Source organism: Pterocles gutturalis, unplaced genomic scaffold (genome assembly GCF_000699245.1).
Source record: "Pterocles gutturalis isolate BGI_N339 unplaced genomic scaffold, ASM69924v1 scaffold19030, whole genome shotgun sequence".
In the NCBI taxonomy this organism is placed as follows: domain Eukaryota; kingdom Metazoa; phylum Chordata; class Aves; order Pterocliformes; family Pteroclidae; genus Pterocles; species Pterocles gutturalis.
In genome coordinates, this window is record NW_010143909.1 from 20,870 (window position 1) to 36,817 (window position 15,948).

The 15,948-nt window shown below is 36.3% G+C and overlaps 1 protein-coding gene across 1 annotated transcript in view; it reads left to right on the top strand.

Annotated features, from left to right (window-relative positions):
* PPFIA1 (protein tyrosine phosphatase, receptor type, f polypeptide (PTPRF), interacting protein (liprin), alpha 1) overlaps positions 1 to 15,948 on the top strand; it is a 51,180-nt gene that overhangs the window by 18,816 nt on the left and 16,416 nt on the right. Inside the window, exons 2-17 of the mRNA XM_010084940.1 lie at positions 622 to 723; positions 1,401 to 1,565; positions 2,444 to 2,518; positions 2,874 to 2,975; positions 3,220 to 3,441; positions 4,214 to 4,360; positions 5,276 to 5,410; positions 6,496 to 6,579; positions 7,165 to 7,296; positions 7,697 to 7,759; positions 9,003 to 9,082; positions 9,331 to 9,463; positions 10,121 to 10,344; positions 10,744 to 10,978; positions 14,689 to 14,840; positions 15,624 to 15,796. Coding sequence (XP_010083242.1) covers positions 622 to 723; positions 1,401 to 1,565; positions 2,444 to 2,518; positions 2,874 to 2,975; positions 3,220 to 3,441; positions 4,214 to 4,360; positions 5,276 to 5,410; positions 6,496 to 6,579; positions 7,165 to 7,296; positions 7,697 to 7,759; positions 9,003 to 9,082; positions 9,331 to 9,463; positions 10,121 to 10,344; positions 10,744 to 10,978; positions 14,689 to 14,840; positions 15,624 to 15,796 — 2,224 coding nt within the window. The remainder of the gene's footprint in view (positions 1 to 621; positions 724 to 1,400; positions 1,566 to 2,443; positions 2,519 to 2,873; positions 2,976 to 3,219; positions 3,442 to 4,213; positions 4,361 to 5,275; positions 5,411 to 6,495; positions 6,580 to 7,164; positions 7,297 to 7,696; positions 7,760 to 9,002; positions 9,083 to 9,330; positions 9,464 to 10,120; positions 10,345 to 10,743; positions 10,979 to 14,688; positions 14,841 to 15,623; positions 15,797 to 15,948) is intronic.

Below are 15,948 nucleotides of genomic sequence, written 5' to 3' on the forward strand. Positions count from 1 at the left end.
GTTTCAGTTCTGCTCTGTGAGATTTGAAGGTAGGTATAAATGAAATCCCTGTATGGAGCTGAAGCAGATAAATACCTTCAAGGGTCTGAGTCCTCCAGTGGTGAAGCTTTGAGGATGCTCTCTTACTGTGAAGAAGTAACGTGTGTATTCTGGTAGATGGCAGGGTTATGCGTTGTCTCTCACAATTAAAAAGTGACTTGGAATTTGTCATGTTTTTCTGGGTTCTGTTTTTGCTTAGTGCTCTGTTTTTTTCATGTCTCCCTCAGCAGTAATTAAAAAAAAAAAGACAAAAAAAACACCCCAACTTTGTTATTGTTTCAAAAGTGCATTACAAATAGGGTTTTCCCTTTGCTTACCAGAGCTGCCCCTATTCAGAAAATTACCTTGAGAGATAAATGAGTTCTCAAAAGTACTGGTCAAACATCTTTTCTCATTACCTTTGACACTGTAACAGTTTCAAGTGTTGGAGCTTAAGCCTGCTTAGCATGACTAATACAGCTGTATTGGCTTTAGACATCTGAAATGAATACTTCCAAGAAATCATGTCAAGTGTTCATATGAATCTACTCTAACTATATCCCGATATTTTATGTGCTTACATTTCTGTCTGGTTTATTTCAGGAATTTGCAGCGCTTACGAAAGAGCTAAATGTATGCAGGGAGCAGCTGCTTGAAAGGGAAGAAGAAATCGCTGAACTGAAAGCAGAAAGAAATAATACGAGGGTTAGTTCCTTGTCTTCTCCAAGATTACTATCGCTAAAGCATCCAACTAAATGGAGAAAAATGTTGGGTGTTGAATTTAAAAAGCTAAAAGTATTTTCTTTCCCTGATGTTTGCACGTGAATCCCCGTGGAAGTGCAAATGTGTGTTGATTATGAAAGTTTGGAAGCTTGTGCACAGCTCCAAGTACTGCTGTGCTGAATCAGGAAAAGCTTGTAAGACTACACTGCTCTCTGTCATTCAGCTTTCTTGTTGTTAAAGTTTTGTAATCGTACAACGCCCCAGATCAGTGGAATAGAGCAGGCAAGCTGTGGTGATCTGTTCCAGCAGCTTACACTGCTGCCAGCAGAGCAGTTTCTCTCTAATTTGGAGCATTTCCTATGTGTATCCTTGTGAGAAGCATTCAGCCCCTCAGATTGGTGGCGGAACTGAAAAGACCTGGCTAAGTAGAAACCTCATTTAAAAGCTAGACTGAAAGAAAGAGGCAGGAAACACATGAGCTCTGATACTGCTTCTAACACAGGTGAAATGTTAAAAATTGGTCCTTACGCTTGATGCAGTAGTTGTTGGCTCTCAGATTTGAAGTTTAGAACTCAACACTGTGTTTTAGGAGGCAAAGTTTTCTGCAGCTATGCAGAATGGGAATAAACATTGTTCCTTTTTTTTTTTTTTTGTTTCAGCTATTACTGGAACATTTGGAGTGTCTCGTCTCCAGGCATGAGCGATCTCTCAGAATGACTGTTGTAAAGAGACAAGCTCAATCTCCAGCAGGAGTTTCTAGTGAAGTAGAAGTTCTCAAAGCACTAAAATCTTTATTTGAACACCATAAAGCCCTTGATGAAAAGGTAACGAAATACGGTAGCTAACATCTTCTCGTCTTGTGCCCTCTTTCTTTTGTGTGGACCATGCAGTTTTTTGTACTAAAGTTGTAGAAGTCAGGTTCTCTGAACTTTTCTCTGTATTAAGATCGTGGCTTTGCTATAACTGCATTAGTAACTGCCCTCCTAAATTAATATGTTGTGCTAAAGTGAGGTGCTGTAGTTTATTCCAGTACTTCATTAACTGTGCTGATGTAAACTAAGCATGGGTAAGGGGCAATATATTTGTTGTAGGAATGCTTACCCGTATAATATCAGGATTTAGCCTTTTGATTAGGTAATACAAGAAATGGGCTAGAGAGAACAGGAGGAGAGGAATCTGCTTACACTGCGATATGAAATAAAGCTGAGTTAAAGGAACTCCACCCTTTAGTTGTGCCTGGTGTTGGCAGGAGGATATGCCAGCGATAAAGTTTGCTGGGAATTTTGCTGCCAACTCATAGTTTGCCTAACTTCTGTGACCCCTGTGTATAAAGTCTGGCAAATTATTTTAAGTAGAATTCTGTCTTTTCTTCCTTATTGTAAATAAGCAACAGCATACGTGCTCTGTGCCTTACGAAAGGATAGGCAAATTCTGGATATGTTTAATTCTTGGCTAATGTACAGGTCATGTTGAGATATGGTTTGCTGCTTAGGAGAAAAAACAAAAAGCCAGATTTTAAGATACACATTATTTCTCTAAGGTTTTTTGTAGCACATGTTGTAATTAATACTTAAGATCAAGCACTGTAAGTGTAATGGAAATATTCATTTACTACCTGAAAGGGAAAGGCAGCGTGGCAATAAGTGAAATTAATTTCTTTTTAATTTGAATGATTTCAGATTATTTGAAATTACTTTTTCAGGTAAGGGAGAGGTTACGAGTAGCACTTGAAAGATGTAGCTTATTGGAAGAGGAACTAGGTACTACACATAAAGAGGTAGGTTTGTTTTTTTTAAAAGAAGTCTTCGTGTGTGTTGTGGGTGTTTTAGTCAATATTTGTACACAGTAATTTATTCAGTTAAGGTTCACTTTCACTTCTTGTTTGAGATTTTTTTGCCAAATGGGATAACTATAATTTTTAACTTAGTCACTTTGAAAGAATAGAGAACACAAACTAACCCCAACCTCCCTGTCCACACCCCACCTTTTTTGAGTTCCTGTGCCATATTTTATTAGTAGATACCTTGTAGTAGATAAAGTAATTGTTGTTTTGCTCCCTTGTTTTTGCAACTGCTTGTTATTAGTTAGAAAGAAATTGACTTGAAATGTATGTATATAAACTTTTCTTCTAGTTAATGATTCTGAAAGAGCAAAATAATCAGAAGAAAACACTTCCAGATGGAATGCTGGATATAAATCATGAACAAGAAAATACACCAACTACAAATGGGAAGGTATAGCTATTTACTTTTTTAAAGCTGATGTCTGATTTTTAATCATTAACTATAATATTTTAATTTTAAACTATAATAGATTTTGAGTGATAATTAAAAAAGTTCAGTTACTACAGTTGCAATTTTTGCAGTCTATCCAGTAATAAAATTATCTTGGGGGAGGGATGTTAACAGGTAAGTATCAGTTTGTTTTTCAAATTTCTGTGTAACATGCAGATAGATATTCATTTTTTCTGTTTTATAGCGATCCTCTGATGGTTCATTATGCCATGATGAAAACCTTGCTAAAGTGATTGAACTCCAAGATGTTATAGATAAGCAAAACAAAGAGCAGGCACAAATGAAAGAGCGTCTTACTGCCTTGTCTAGCAGAGTAACAGAGCTGGAAGAAGATCTTGACACAGCTAGGAAAGACTTAATAAAGTCCGAAGAAATGAATACAAAGTTACAGAGAGATGTACGAGAGGTGAGGAATAAACTTGTCAAAATTAGGGTAATCATGAATGCAAATTCTTTATAAAATTTCATGCCATTGGTGCTCAGTTAGATATTTATGCTTTTGAAAGTCTTTGGTAAGATAGGTGAGACTAAATTGTTTAAAGCACGATGGTGCTATTTTATGTTTAAAAGACCAGTCGCTTAAGAAAATTTGATCTTCAGAATTAATCTATGAATAACTATGTATTTTACAAATAAATTATAGATTTGGCATTGTGAACTTTAACATGCTCTTCAAAAGATGCTTCATCTTGTCATAAATGCTAAGCTTATTCATTAAGTTTAAATTTTTTTATCTTTAAAGATGTATGTGGTTGAGGAATCACTTCAATTCAATGGCGTGATTGACAATTCCTGTTACTGTTCAGTCACTAATCCCCAAGGTCCTATGTATTGCTGTGTACTGTATCTTATTAAATAGAAAGGGAGTTCAGTTAAATCCGCCTGACCTTCCCCAGGAAATAAAGATTTGCTATGTTTGTGCCACTGAAAAGGTAATTAGGAAATCTGTGGTGTAGTGTAATAAAGACCAGTCTTTTTAAGCATTCACAATTTAAAAAAAAAAGTCATTGAATTGTAAGCCTAAGTGAGACTGTTCTTTCCACTTCATTTTTTTACTGAGAGAAATAACAAGAGTATATCTGACTTTTAAAGTTATTATGGGTTTGTTGGGCTTTCCCCTCAGTTTGATCACTAAATTATCCCTTTATATACTAAATTCTGTTTTGTGTCTTGCATAGACTATGGCCCAAAAGGAAGACATGGAAGAGAGAATTACAACTCTTGAGAAACGCTACCTCGCTGCACAACGTGAAGCTACATCTGTGCATGACCTCAATGATAAACTTGAAAATGAAATTGCCACTAAAGACTCCATGCATCGACAGGTTGTAGTTTGAAATGAGATAAAGTACATTTTGCTCGGCATAAAACTAGTGGAAATAATTAATGGCTGTACAGTACAAAAGCACTGTGCTTTTAGGAAGAGAAATATAATCTGTAGTGTGCTGTTGTTAGTGATTGTTTTTCAGGAGATGAGACAGTTTACTGGAGAGAGGAAATGGTTTTGAGCATTTTATTGCACTTGGTCATGGTGCAGCAGGGCCATTGTCCATATTGTGGAGTTTTCAGTTATTATATGTGTATCCAAGCATCTTTAGTTACATGTGTGAGAATTACTCATTCTATGCTAAAACAGTTTTAAAATTCATGTAGTGTGTAGTGATTTTTATGGCCTATAATAGAAGTAAATGTTGCCTAATTGTGGGAGGAGATTTGACGTATACTTGACGTGAAATATTCCAACTTAAACCCAGAAATGATTGTTTAGCCGATCACTTTCTGACTAGAGAAAGCCAGGCAACTCTTACTCAAGACAAGTCCCTTTTAGTACAATTTTTAAAAGGAGTTGTACACACTTCAAAAATAAATCTTGTGTCAATACGCATAGTGTTATTTAAAATATGAAGGACTGTTGTCCTTAATGTAACTCAGTCTTAGCACAGCCTTGACATTGAAAATTCACAGCTTATTCTGTGTTGCTTCACATATCATAACTATGTTTATTTGTTGATATAGTTGCTTTTAGAATACACAAAATTGTCTGCAGAAAAAAATTTGTACAGCAAAAAGTTCTCTCATGTAATGGAGGGGAGGATGCCACATCTTTGGTCGTGAAACCAGTTTTGGACAGTTTGTTCTCCGTAGGTCCAGTAAAGGCAGTAATCTATATCCTTACCTTCCTCTTTGAAAACTAATTACTGTTTTAACACAAAACATTTGCTGTTCATAATCCTGTGTAGAGTGAAGATAAGAATAGGCAATTGCAAGAACGACTGGAACTAGCTGAGCAAAAGCTGCAGCAGACTTTGAGGAAAGCTGAAACTTTGCCGGAGGTGGAAGCAGAGCTGGCGCAGAGGGTTGCAGCACTTTCAAAGGTGGGTCAGTTGGACAGTGTCCTCAAGACTCTCTTCTCCGTTGTCATCCTGCTACACAAAATCTGTTCTTAGTGTTGGTTTTGTTACTCTCTGTTTCTGTTTTTCCCCCCACTAGTACAGAAAATGTTTCTCCTCTTCTGCATTTTTCCGTTCATCTCTCTGAACACACTCTGATTTACTTTTTTTTTTTTTTTTTTTAATTTCTGCCCTTTGGAACATGAGCAGGTTTCCTGTTAACTGTTACATTATGACAATATCTCTCTTGAGTTATTATTTTGTTGCTTTTTATTAAAATTTATTCAAGAATAGGCATAAAGTCATCTTAAACAAGAACTGCTTCTGAAGGGGAAACCCAAATTTCTTCCTCTGGTAACCAAGTCAGAATGTGGGGAAAGGGAGAAATGATGGCAGTCATTAATATGAAGATTTTTAGAAGGCTGCAAATGGAATACTGAAGTCTGAAGAATTATATGTAGTAACTGCAAATGAGCCTTTTCAAGTGTGTGTGTCTGTGTTTTCTTTTCAAGTCTGTTTCATTTCTTTCCCTGTTATCTTTCCTGTCCCTAACTGGCTCTGTAGTCTGACCTTTTGTCTCCTGGGAGCTCTGCTGCTAAAGATGCTAAAGTATTGGAACTTACCACCAAGCTTAGGAAGGTAGAATTTGTATATTAGTCCTTGTTTCTGCTTGCTGCTTTCTGCTTTGTCACGATTACTAACAAAGGGTCATACTCTCCAGGCTAGTGAGGAAAAACTGAAAATGCATTTAGTTTTTATTTCATTTTTGGTTTTGTTTTTTTTATTTTTTTAATTCTTGGGGATTTGAATGAACTGCTGTTGCAAGCTCATTTGCAAATAGCAGTTAATTCGTGATACTTAAGGGTGAGAGGCTTCATCGTTTTGTTGCTTACCATATGAACTCTTACTAAGTTCTTTTATTGACAGAAAGGCATCTGTTCTGCGTTATGTATTACCATAAATGGCAGTTGCGCAAAGCATGTTAGATATATTGTTGTGCTTCCATGTTTCTATGCTTTTGAAACCTTTTTTAAAAAAGCCAAAGTCTAATTTTCTTTTCAAATTGACAGGCTGAGGAGAGACATGGCAATATAGAAGAAAGGCTGAGACAGATGGAAGCACAGCTAGAAGAAAAGAATCAAGAACTGCAAAGGGTACAGTATATATTACTGGCAAGGATACAAAGCTGAAGGAAAGAGTCTAATCCCCTTTGTGGCTGCCTACCATTCAGCAAAGCTTTTTTTATTTCTCATCTCTAAAATAAAGCCAGAGTTTCTGCTGGCTGATAGTTGGGAGATTTCAGCCACTGTACTATGCCTAACCTTAAATCCCAAGAAAAAGCTGAAATTCTCCAATGGAAGTTGAAGTATGTTTGGAAATACCTGATTGCTTAGTCATACTTTCTGATCAGGAGACTGATCAAAAACTTGCTGAATTAAGTGACTGTGGGAAAATTGGTTCATAGGTTATAAATATGGAATTGGTTCTGAAAACTGCTTTTTCTTGAATTGTAAGCTCACATTTTCAAGCTTCTGATCTTGGAACAGTTATTGTAGTCTTAAGTGTCCCTTATACTCCCTCACTGAGTCATGGAGGTACCTGTTGTACTTGTATTTGTACTTTATTCATTTGGAAAGATATTTCTATTAAAGAAAATGCATTTGGATTACAGAAAGGTTACTTATTTGTTATAAATATTGTAAATTCTAAGTTATTTCAGTAGCTTTTATGTATCTTAGGCTAGACAGAGAGAGAAGATGAATGAAGAGCATAATAAACGTTTGTCAGAAACTGTTGATAAGCTTCTGTCTGAATCTAATGAACGGCTTCAGCTTCATCTCAAGGAAAGGATGGCTGCCTTGGAAGATAAGGTAACGAGTCACATTCCAGCATATACATTAATGTTCAACATTCTGTAGCCATTTGTACTTTGTAATATGTCTGTAACTTCAGTAAATAAATACTAAATCCTTATAAGTAGTTTCTGTTAGGCTGTTTTCTAGTGTGGATTTTAAAAATATGTTCTTAATTATTTTTTTTTTGAGGTTGTCCCTGGGTATTGTACTGAGAAGGCATCTTTTAAGCAGCTTTATCCTTTCTTAGTTGACTGGTGTGAGCTGCATAAATAGGCTCATCCCGTGTAATACAGGAAGTCTAAAAACTTAAGATGCATTGGTATAGTGTTGACTAAAATTTTTTTATATACTTGGTTATGGTTGAAGAGTTGAAAGCTTTTACAAGTAACTTAATTTGTGATGCATTTTATTTTAGAATTCACTTCTTCGAGAAATTGAAAATGCGAAAAAGCAAATAGAGGAACTTCAGCATGAAAAGGTATAATAAACATTTCCAAAATATTCTCTTGGAAAGTAATTGCTGCATTGCTACATAGCAGGACCGGATTTGAGTTCCCCCATAAAACTTAACATTACCTGGCCTGTTTAAAAGTAGGGAGCGGTTATTGCTCGTTTTATGGTATTGTGTGCCTCAGCTTTATGATAATTCAGTGGGTAATACATGGCTTTTTACTCAAGTCTTATCACACTTCTGAATATGTAAAGTAGCTGGATGTATAGGCAATCTGCCAAGGTTTGAAGATTGTGTAGAATTTTTGTACTGTTGTACGTATGACCTTGAACAGGAAAAAGGAAAGAGAAATACTTTTAATGTTGGGTATTTTCCCATAAGTTTTTTCTTAAAGCATTGTATCTTGTGAAACACTTGTTCGACCGATAAAAATTTTTAAAGTTTGAAGAACTGAGGGACAGGGACAGAAATATTTATTAGACTTGGCTGCTCCTGTGCAGTACCAGCTGCGTGGTGTTTTGCTTGTCCTGGAACTGACAAGTTCACTTTTTGAACGATAGTGATGGGGCCTTTCATTTCTTTACAGCCTTAAGCAGTGGCAATTGATCTGTGGTCATGCTATCTGTTTTGAAATAGTACTTGTTACTGGTTATTAAATCACAGGTGTACTGCATCTCCCCAAATCATTCTAGTAAGTAGCTTGGCCACGCTGTAGAGACTGTGCTTCTGAAACAAAATGAAGAACATGTTCAGCATATTCTGCAGAGTGTGCTTTGAATTTTTTTATATGTAGGCCAGCAGTTTTCACCCAAGGCACAGATGTTCATCATCAGCCCCTTTTTATTAGTGTTTTCTCATTCATTGAATTTCTCTGTTGTTAAATTCTGAGTTTCTAGAGCATGTAAAAATATCCAAGTCAAAAGCGAATGCATTTAGAACCTTTGTGCACAGAGCTTGAAAAATCTTCTAGTTTCTTATTAAATGCTATAACTTTACTGTAATTAAGTTAGTAATATGTGAATTTCATTTAGCAGCTGTTTTTAAAATATCCATTGTCATTACCTGGAGTCACAGTGTAGAGAGGAAACAGAATTAATTATTCTTGGATACCCTTGTGTGATGGTGCTGTATTGTGTGTATTATGTTTTAAAATCTGTTATTTCTGAGTTTTGTAGAAATTAGATCAAGCAACTAAATATTAGTTTATAAATCAATATTTGACCTTAAATTTTTTAAGCATGTTATGTATTTTATCTATTTATTTTTATAGGATCAACTTGTATTAAATGTTGAAGCATTAAGGGCTGAAAATGACCAAGTGAGACTCAGAGCCACATCCCTTCATCATAGGTACCAGGACTTAATTATATTCTAATTTCTTTCAAGTCACTTTGCTAAATGTAATTTTGTCTGTTATAACTGAAAATACTTTAGTCGTAGCCATAAAATGTATTCTTTATAGAGCATATAAAGCGGTTTTTATACTGCTTTAAAAAAATGGCAGTGGTGAGACAATAGGAATCATTTGGGTGGGGTTTTTGGCTTGTTTCTCCCTTCCCCCTACCTTTATAAGGATAAAATGTTTCTTCATGTTCTAGCCGACCAGATTTCAGATACCCAATGACATCTTCATCTGTGGCTGACAGTCATACAGACTCCTATGGCACCTCATCAGTGTTAAGGCGTCCCCAGAAAGGGCGTTTGGCAGCTCTCAGAGATGAACCTTCAAAGGTAATAGAACTCTGAAATGGAAATAAAAATAAAATTTTGGCAACAAAATACGTTAGAATGGGGCTAATCAATTGCAAGGAGTTTTTAGAATAGGAGTACACAGCAAAAAACTGCTAGATTTTTATATATCCTATTTTACTAACTAATGCACTGCTAGTAGTCTTTTTAAAATTCTTAAAAATAATTGCAAAATTATGATTTTTGAAGTCCAGTTTGTTTTAAGTCTGATAAGCCTGTAAATATAATTGGAAACAGTCCTACCTCTGTGTCTATACACTAACTTGTTACTGTTCTGCAAGCAATTTCAAGTCCCTTTTAGGACACGAACACTCTCATTCCATAAAGCTGGTTCCAAAATTCTTACTTGAATTTACAGCAAAATTCTGTCATAATTTAGAGTGTGTATAGCCAATATATGGGATGTTTTAATTTATTGGATCGGGCTGCCCATTTTTAAATTTCATTTAACTATAAGATGCAAAGTTTTCTACTTTATAGCTTTTTTTTTTACATTTCTCTAAACATTGCTATCTTGATGGATGCATTCAGCATGTAAGTGAGCTTTTTAACATGTATTTTAGACATCTTAAAAAACAGTGGAAATGTTATGTTTTTCCCATTTGAGTTTGAATTTTTTTTTTGTGTGAATTCTCTTAGGTTCAAACTCTGAATGAGCAGGAGTGGGAGCGAGCCCAGCAAGCAAGCGTGTTGGCAAACGTGGCACAAGCGTTTGAAAGTGATGTTGATGTGTCTGATGTTGAGGATGACAGGGAGACTATTTTCAGTTCAGTTGATCTGCTCTCACCAAGCGGTCAGGCTGATGCTCAGACTTTGGCCATGATGCTTCAAGAACAGTTGGATGCAATCAACAAAGAGATTAGGTATGGTCTCTATGCTGTTAAGTTTTTGATAAAAATGGATTTCTGTGACACTACAAGTTCTTTTTGTGTGGTTACTGGAGAATGGTGGTTGCCCATTCAGTTTCCTGGGGGGGGTGTTGACAGAAGTAACTAGTTTGCTTGTGCCTAACTACTCTCTTCAGGTTCTTTGTCTTCATTCCCACTTATGGAAGGGATTGTGTATTACTAGTTTGCCAGAAATCCTTGTATGATGGTAATAGCAGTTGTGTTTACCACTTTTTTCAGATTGGATTAGAAAACTTTTCAGGATAGCTGTTCTGTATGTCAAGAGCTACTTCTTTCTAACGCCTGAGTCAGCCCTTCTGTTTATATGGTATTTGTTTGAATGTCATGTTCCTTTGAAACTTTTTTGTCTTTTAGACTTATACAAGAAGAAAAGGAAAACACAGAGCAGCGTGCAGAGGAGATTGAAAGCAGAGTGGGTAGTGGAAGTTTGGATGCCCATGGCCGATTCCGGTCCATGAGCTCCATTCCTCCTCCCTATGCAAGTGGTTCACTTGCTGGTTCTTCCCCGCCTGGCAGTGGCCGCTCCACCCCAAGGCGGATTCCACATAGCCCAGCTCGGGAAGTGGACAGACTAGGTATCATGACGCTGGTAAGTATTCATTAACTTTCATTTTTCAGAGGAGTGTTCCTTTTCTCTAGGAAATGGGTTGTTTATTTTCCCCTTCCTCTCCTTACTCAGCTGTATTTTTCCTTTCTCTAGGTTTTTCTACTGCTTCCTTTCAACTTCTATAAAAAGTGTAAGATACAGTCATAATGATTAGGAAAAACGTTCAGAACTCAAGTCTATTATTTGGTCAACATCTCATGCCTAAGTATTCCTTCTGTTGTTATGACTCCTTTCCTAGAAGAAATAATGTTTTCTTTTCGACCCCTGGTACAGCACCCAGTTTCTCCCTCTGCTTTAAACTTTATTTTTAGCATTCCACTAAATACTCAGCTAAAAAGTGATTTGCATATATTCCGTTAATTTTGAAGATTGTGAAGGTATCACAGCTGTTCTAATGACAGCTAGTGTCTTGTTTTAGCCTGTTAAAACTGGTAGGTAAAAGCAGTATCTGTTAGACCTAGTGACTGATGAAGTAGTAGCTTGGGCTTACCAGTTCAGCAAGTAGAGAAAGATGGATCCATTCTTTTGACGTTTGTATGATTGCTTAGAAAAATTAATCCAAGAGCTGCTTTGTGCATGTAAACCTACCTGTAAAAACAAAATACAGGTTTTCCACTTTTTCATTTTTACATAAATGTTAAACCCAACAGTTTCTCATGTTTGGAATACCTCTCACTAAGGAGCATCTTGGATACAGGTGTTTATTTGGAAGCACTTCCCAGGAAAAGCTCCTTCTCTAACTCAGCTCTACATACGTTACATTACTTTGTCTCCACATTTGCCTGTGCATTTGGAAGCTGTACATACTAGTTGTACATGCAACACCACACTGACTATACCTTATTGTCTCGGGTTACTGCACTTGTCATGCCTATGCTGTACTAATCAGTAGACAGGGAATGCTGTCCATCACTGTAAGGACAGGTGGACTGTAAATGACTGACGGAGCATTTAGGTCTCCTATAGGAGTGTTTACAAACAAGTATTTTGTCTAACTACTTTTTCTGGCTTTTTAAAGTGAATGTGTATGTGTACCAAAAAGTCTATTTTTGTTTTCATAAAAAGGAGTAATTTCATCTTTCCTGCATTAAAAAAAAAATAAATTCATTATACTCGCTCTAGCTGTATATCCAGGGTAAAGCACACTTCTACAGAAGCTAACAAATTTCAACACGTTGAGAGCTTTATATTCTAATTTTTCACAGTGATAAATAGTTAAACCAAGTACTTCTCTAACAGAAAACCAGAGGCAAATTTAAGTAGCTGTTTTCATGGAAACTACATCAGAACATGTGAAAAAAAAAAAAAATTCATTATACTCGCTCTAGCCGTATCTCCAGGGTAAAGCACACTTCTTCTGCAGAAACTAACAAATTTCAACACGTTGAGAGCTTTATATTCTAATTTTTCACAGTGATAAATAGTTAAACCAAGTACTTCTCTAACAGAAAACCAGAGGCAAATTTAAGTAGCTGTTTTCATGGAAACTACATCAGAACATGTGTCCTATGTTAAAATTTAATGTAATGAAACAAAAGTAAAATAATTAAGTTCACTTTAGAGTGTAAGAATTAACTCAAAGGCCCTTGATGCATAGACTGCAGTTGCATTTGTCTGACGTTTTAGTACCCGGCAACTAATTTGTGAAAGTTTTCGTGAAATCATGAAAACAAGAAGCTATGCTTCTATAATTGCAGAACAAGAGCTTCCTAGAAACTTTTGGAATGGCTGTTATGAATTATTAGACTGAATGAGTTCTTGCGGTGGTTTTTTGATGTTTTGATAGAACATTGCATTAGTTTGAGCATGATGGCAGGATTAATGCTAACTGCAGTAGTGGTGATGGGCAGTTCAGCTATCTGAAAACCCCTTGTGATTAAAATTAACTAAAATGCATCAACTTGATAAATTGTGAAACCTACAGTTCCCTTCAACAGTTCTTGTGGGCAATTTTTATTCCATATGGTAAACATTTTGATTTTGATGAGTTATAGGATTTAGCAGGTGAAAGATCTATCAGGGTTAGAGTGGGTCTGCCCCCCAACTTCAAAGGGGACTGACTTTATTTTTGGTTAGTTTTTTTGTCACCAAAATATGAGAATTATTAAATGATGCTGAACCCAGGACACTAAATCAAACTCGTTTCAGAGTCAGCCTGTAGCTCAAGGTTGTTGCCATGTTCTGCACACTGGCAGAGGTGAGAAGTCCCTAGGAAGTGAGATACCGCGGCTTCTGGAGGGGATGGAGGATAAAACAGAATTGGTGGTAGACTCATGCGCAAACGTTCCAGCACTTTAAACTTAGTAAAAAGAACAGAACACTGTTCCTGTACAGAAATCAGATACTGTTGGCACTCTTTCGCCGTTGTTACAGTGTGGCTGCTTTTTATGCTGTGTAGGAAACAACTGCAGAAGTTGCTAAGGTGTGAGAAGGGTCTAGTTTTATATACTTCAAGGGAAGTCCTTGGCACACGACTGGAAATCCTCTCACCTTTTAAAAGCAAAGCCTTATGCCCCATGTGTCCTTTACTGTTTTTCTTACTGAAGATAACGCACATTTTGTGTGTTAATTTGCCTGTGGTACCAGTACATTGAAATATCTACAGTACTTTTGTAGATAACCAACTATAGGTCTTGATTATTTCTTTTTTCTTCCTTTTCCCCTCTTCAGGGATACATTTAAGTAATCTCTGATTTGAAGAGTACTTCATACACTGTATCTTTCTCTGTGCTGTTGCTGTAATTGTTATTTATATTCTCCCTAATACTTTTTGTCTGTAGTAGTTGTTTTAATCTGTGCTACAGTTTACAATAAATACCGCTTTTCCAAATTTCTTTTCTTTGCATGCATCTATCAGCCTAGTGATTTAAGGAAACACCGTAGAAAGGTAAAAATCTTCAGTTTATTTACTGGTGTGTCCCTTCGTCTCTTTCAAACTCATCAATGGAGAACAGGAACATAAAAGAAAATATTTGCAGGGTAACCCTATAATAAAGTGACATTATATTCTCTTTGATATTCACTGTAAAATGGATATCATCTTAAGATAAGTGTGGGTTTGTTTTGTTTTTATTGTTTTTTGTTTGTTGGTTTTGTCTCTTTTTGCTTGTGTGTTTTGTCTTTTTTTTGCTTGTGTGGGGGACTGTTGTGTTGATTTGTGTTTGCAACCGCTATTTTGCAATCTTGTGAGACAATATTTAATTTTAAAGATGTTAGTGCACACACAAGTCTTAATTTCTGTTGTTTAAACTTTGAGATAAGTCATAGCCACAGGTACGTAGAAACTGACTTCAAAGAATTGGTAATCTTGGTAATGATGAGAATCCAAATGCCTTCTTTTCACAGGACACTCTGGTTTTCTGTCTTTGCACTTGCTTAATCTGAAGTTGGGTACATTAGTTTTGTGGTGCTGAAGACACTAGTTCTTAGCTCTATGAATGAATAAAAGATGAGTGCTACTTGCTCATTTCCCCAGCTAAGACTGTAATTTAGTAGTTTGTCACTGAAGGTAACAGAAAATCCAGAAAGAAGTCAAAAGAAAAATAGGCAACTGCAGCATGGTAAGGGCAAGAGTAATCCTTTCACACTCAAATAATTGATTTTTCATTTCAGTATTTCGTGTAGTGTTGCTATTACACTCATGTTTTGGCATTTCCAGCTAACCCCTCAAGTTTTCATTCATTTTCCATTAGTCTCCAGCTTCCAGAGAAGAGGTACGAGATGATAAAACCACAATAAAATGTGAGACATCACCACCTTCTTCACCTCGATCTTTGCGTTTGGACAGAGTCCAAAAAGGAGCTTTGCATACAGTGAGCCATGAAGATATCAGGGACATTAGAAAGTAAGTATCTGTCAATAAGTCAGACCTACCAGTAACTTATTATTTCAGAACATCAGAATAAAATCCTAAAACTGCAAAGCTGTGTAGCCTGTAGGATTTTAGTCTAGATATTGAAGTGTTTCTCAAAAGTAGAGTATGAGCACATGAATGGGTGTTTATGTTACACGAACACTGAGAGTAAAGATTTTGTTAATGATCAGAAATGGCTTCATGTGAAGAATTCTTCTGGTACTCTAGGTCTGCATTAAGTTTGCTTCAGAAATGCAAGATGTACAATTCCAATCCTTTCACAGACTGAACTTGAGCTATAGATTCAGAAATAAGTTGCAAAGTTATCAGCATTTTGCTTGACAGATGTTCTTTTCAAAGTGCCTAAGTATCGGGGATGGATTCCACTCAAGTATTTCAGACTTCCATTGTCTGACTCAATTTGTCACGAACTTGTGTTGTTAACTTTGGCCTCTGAACTGCACTTTAAACACTTTAATTATTGCTTCTTGAACTTAGAATTGACTTGCAGTTACATGCTATGGTGTATAAATACCCCTTTCGTTCTTTCATTATTTGGTTGTTTCCACTGTGTTTTGTGTTTAATGAGATGTATTTTAGTAGATACTTTTCTTTTCATGACTCATTAAAAGCTGAAATTAAATATCATTAGTGAGTTACTGAGTTTTTGTTAACTTGTAAAAAACCTGAACTCGTCTCTCACTGTGTTATGCCAGTGGATTTGTACATGTACTCCTTTCTGACTCCTTTTTTTTTTTTTTCTTTTTTCCCAAGCTCGACAGGCTCGCAAGACGGGCAAACAAGTAATCCTAGCAGCAGTAATAGTAGCCAAGATTCCCTTCATAAAGCCCCCAAAAAGAAGGGGATCAAATCATCTATTGGCCGCTTGTTTGGCAAGAAGGAAAAGGGACGACCTGGACAAACAAGCAAGGAAGCATTAGGACAAGGTTGGTTTGCTGTATTTTTGGTTTTTTTTGCATGGTAAGAGAGTGAATGAAAGTTTTATGATGTATATATATGTATATATGGCTTAGCAAACGCTATGGTTACCATTCTCTCCTGTGTAATTCTTTGCATAAAGTGGTACCCTTCGTGTTGG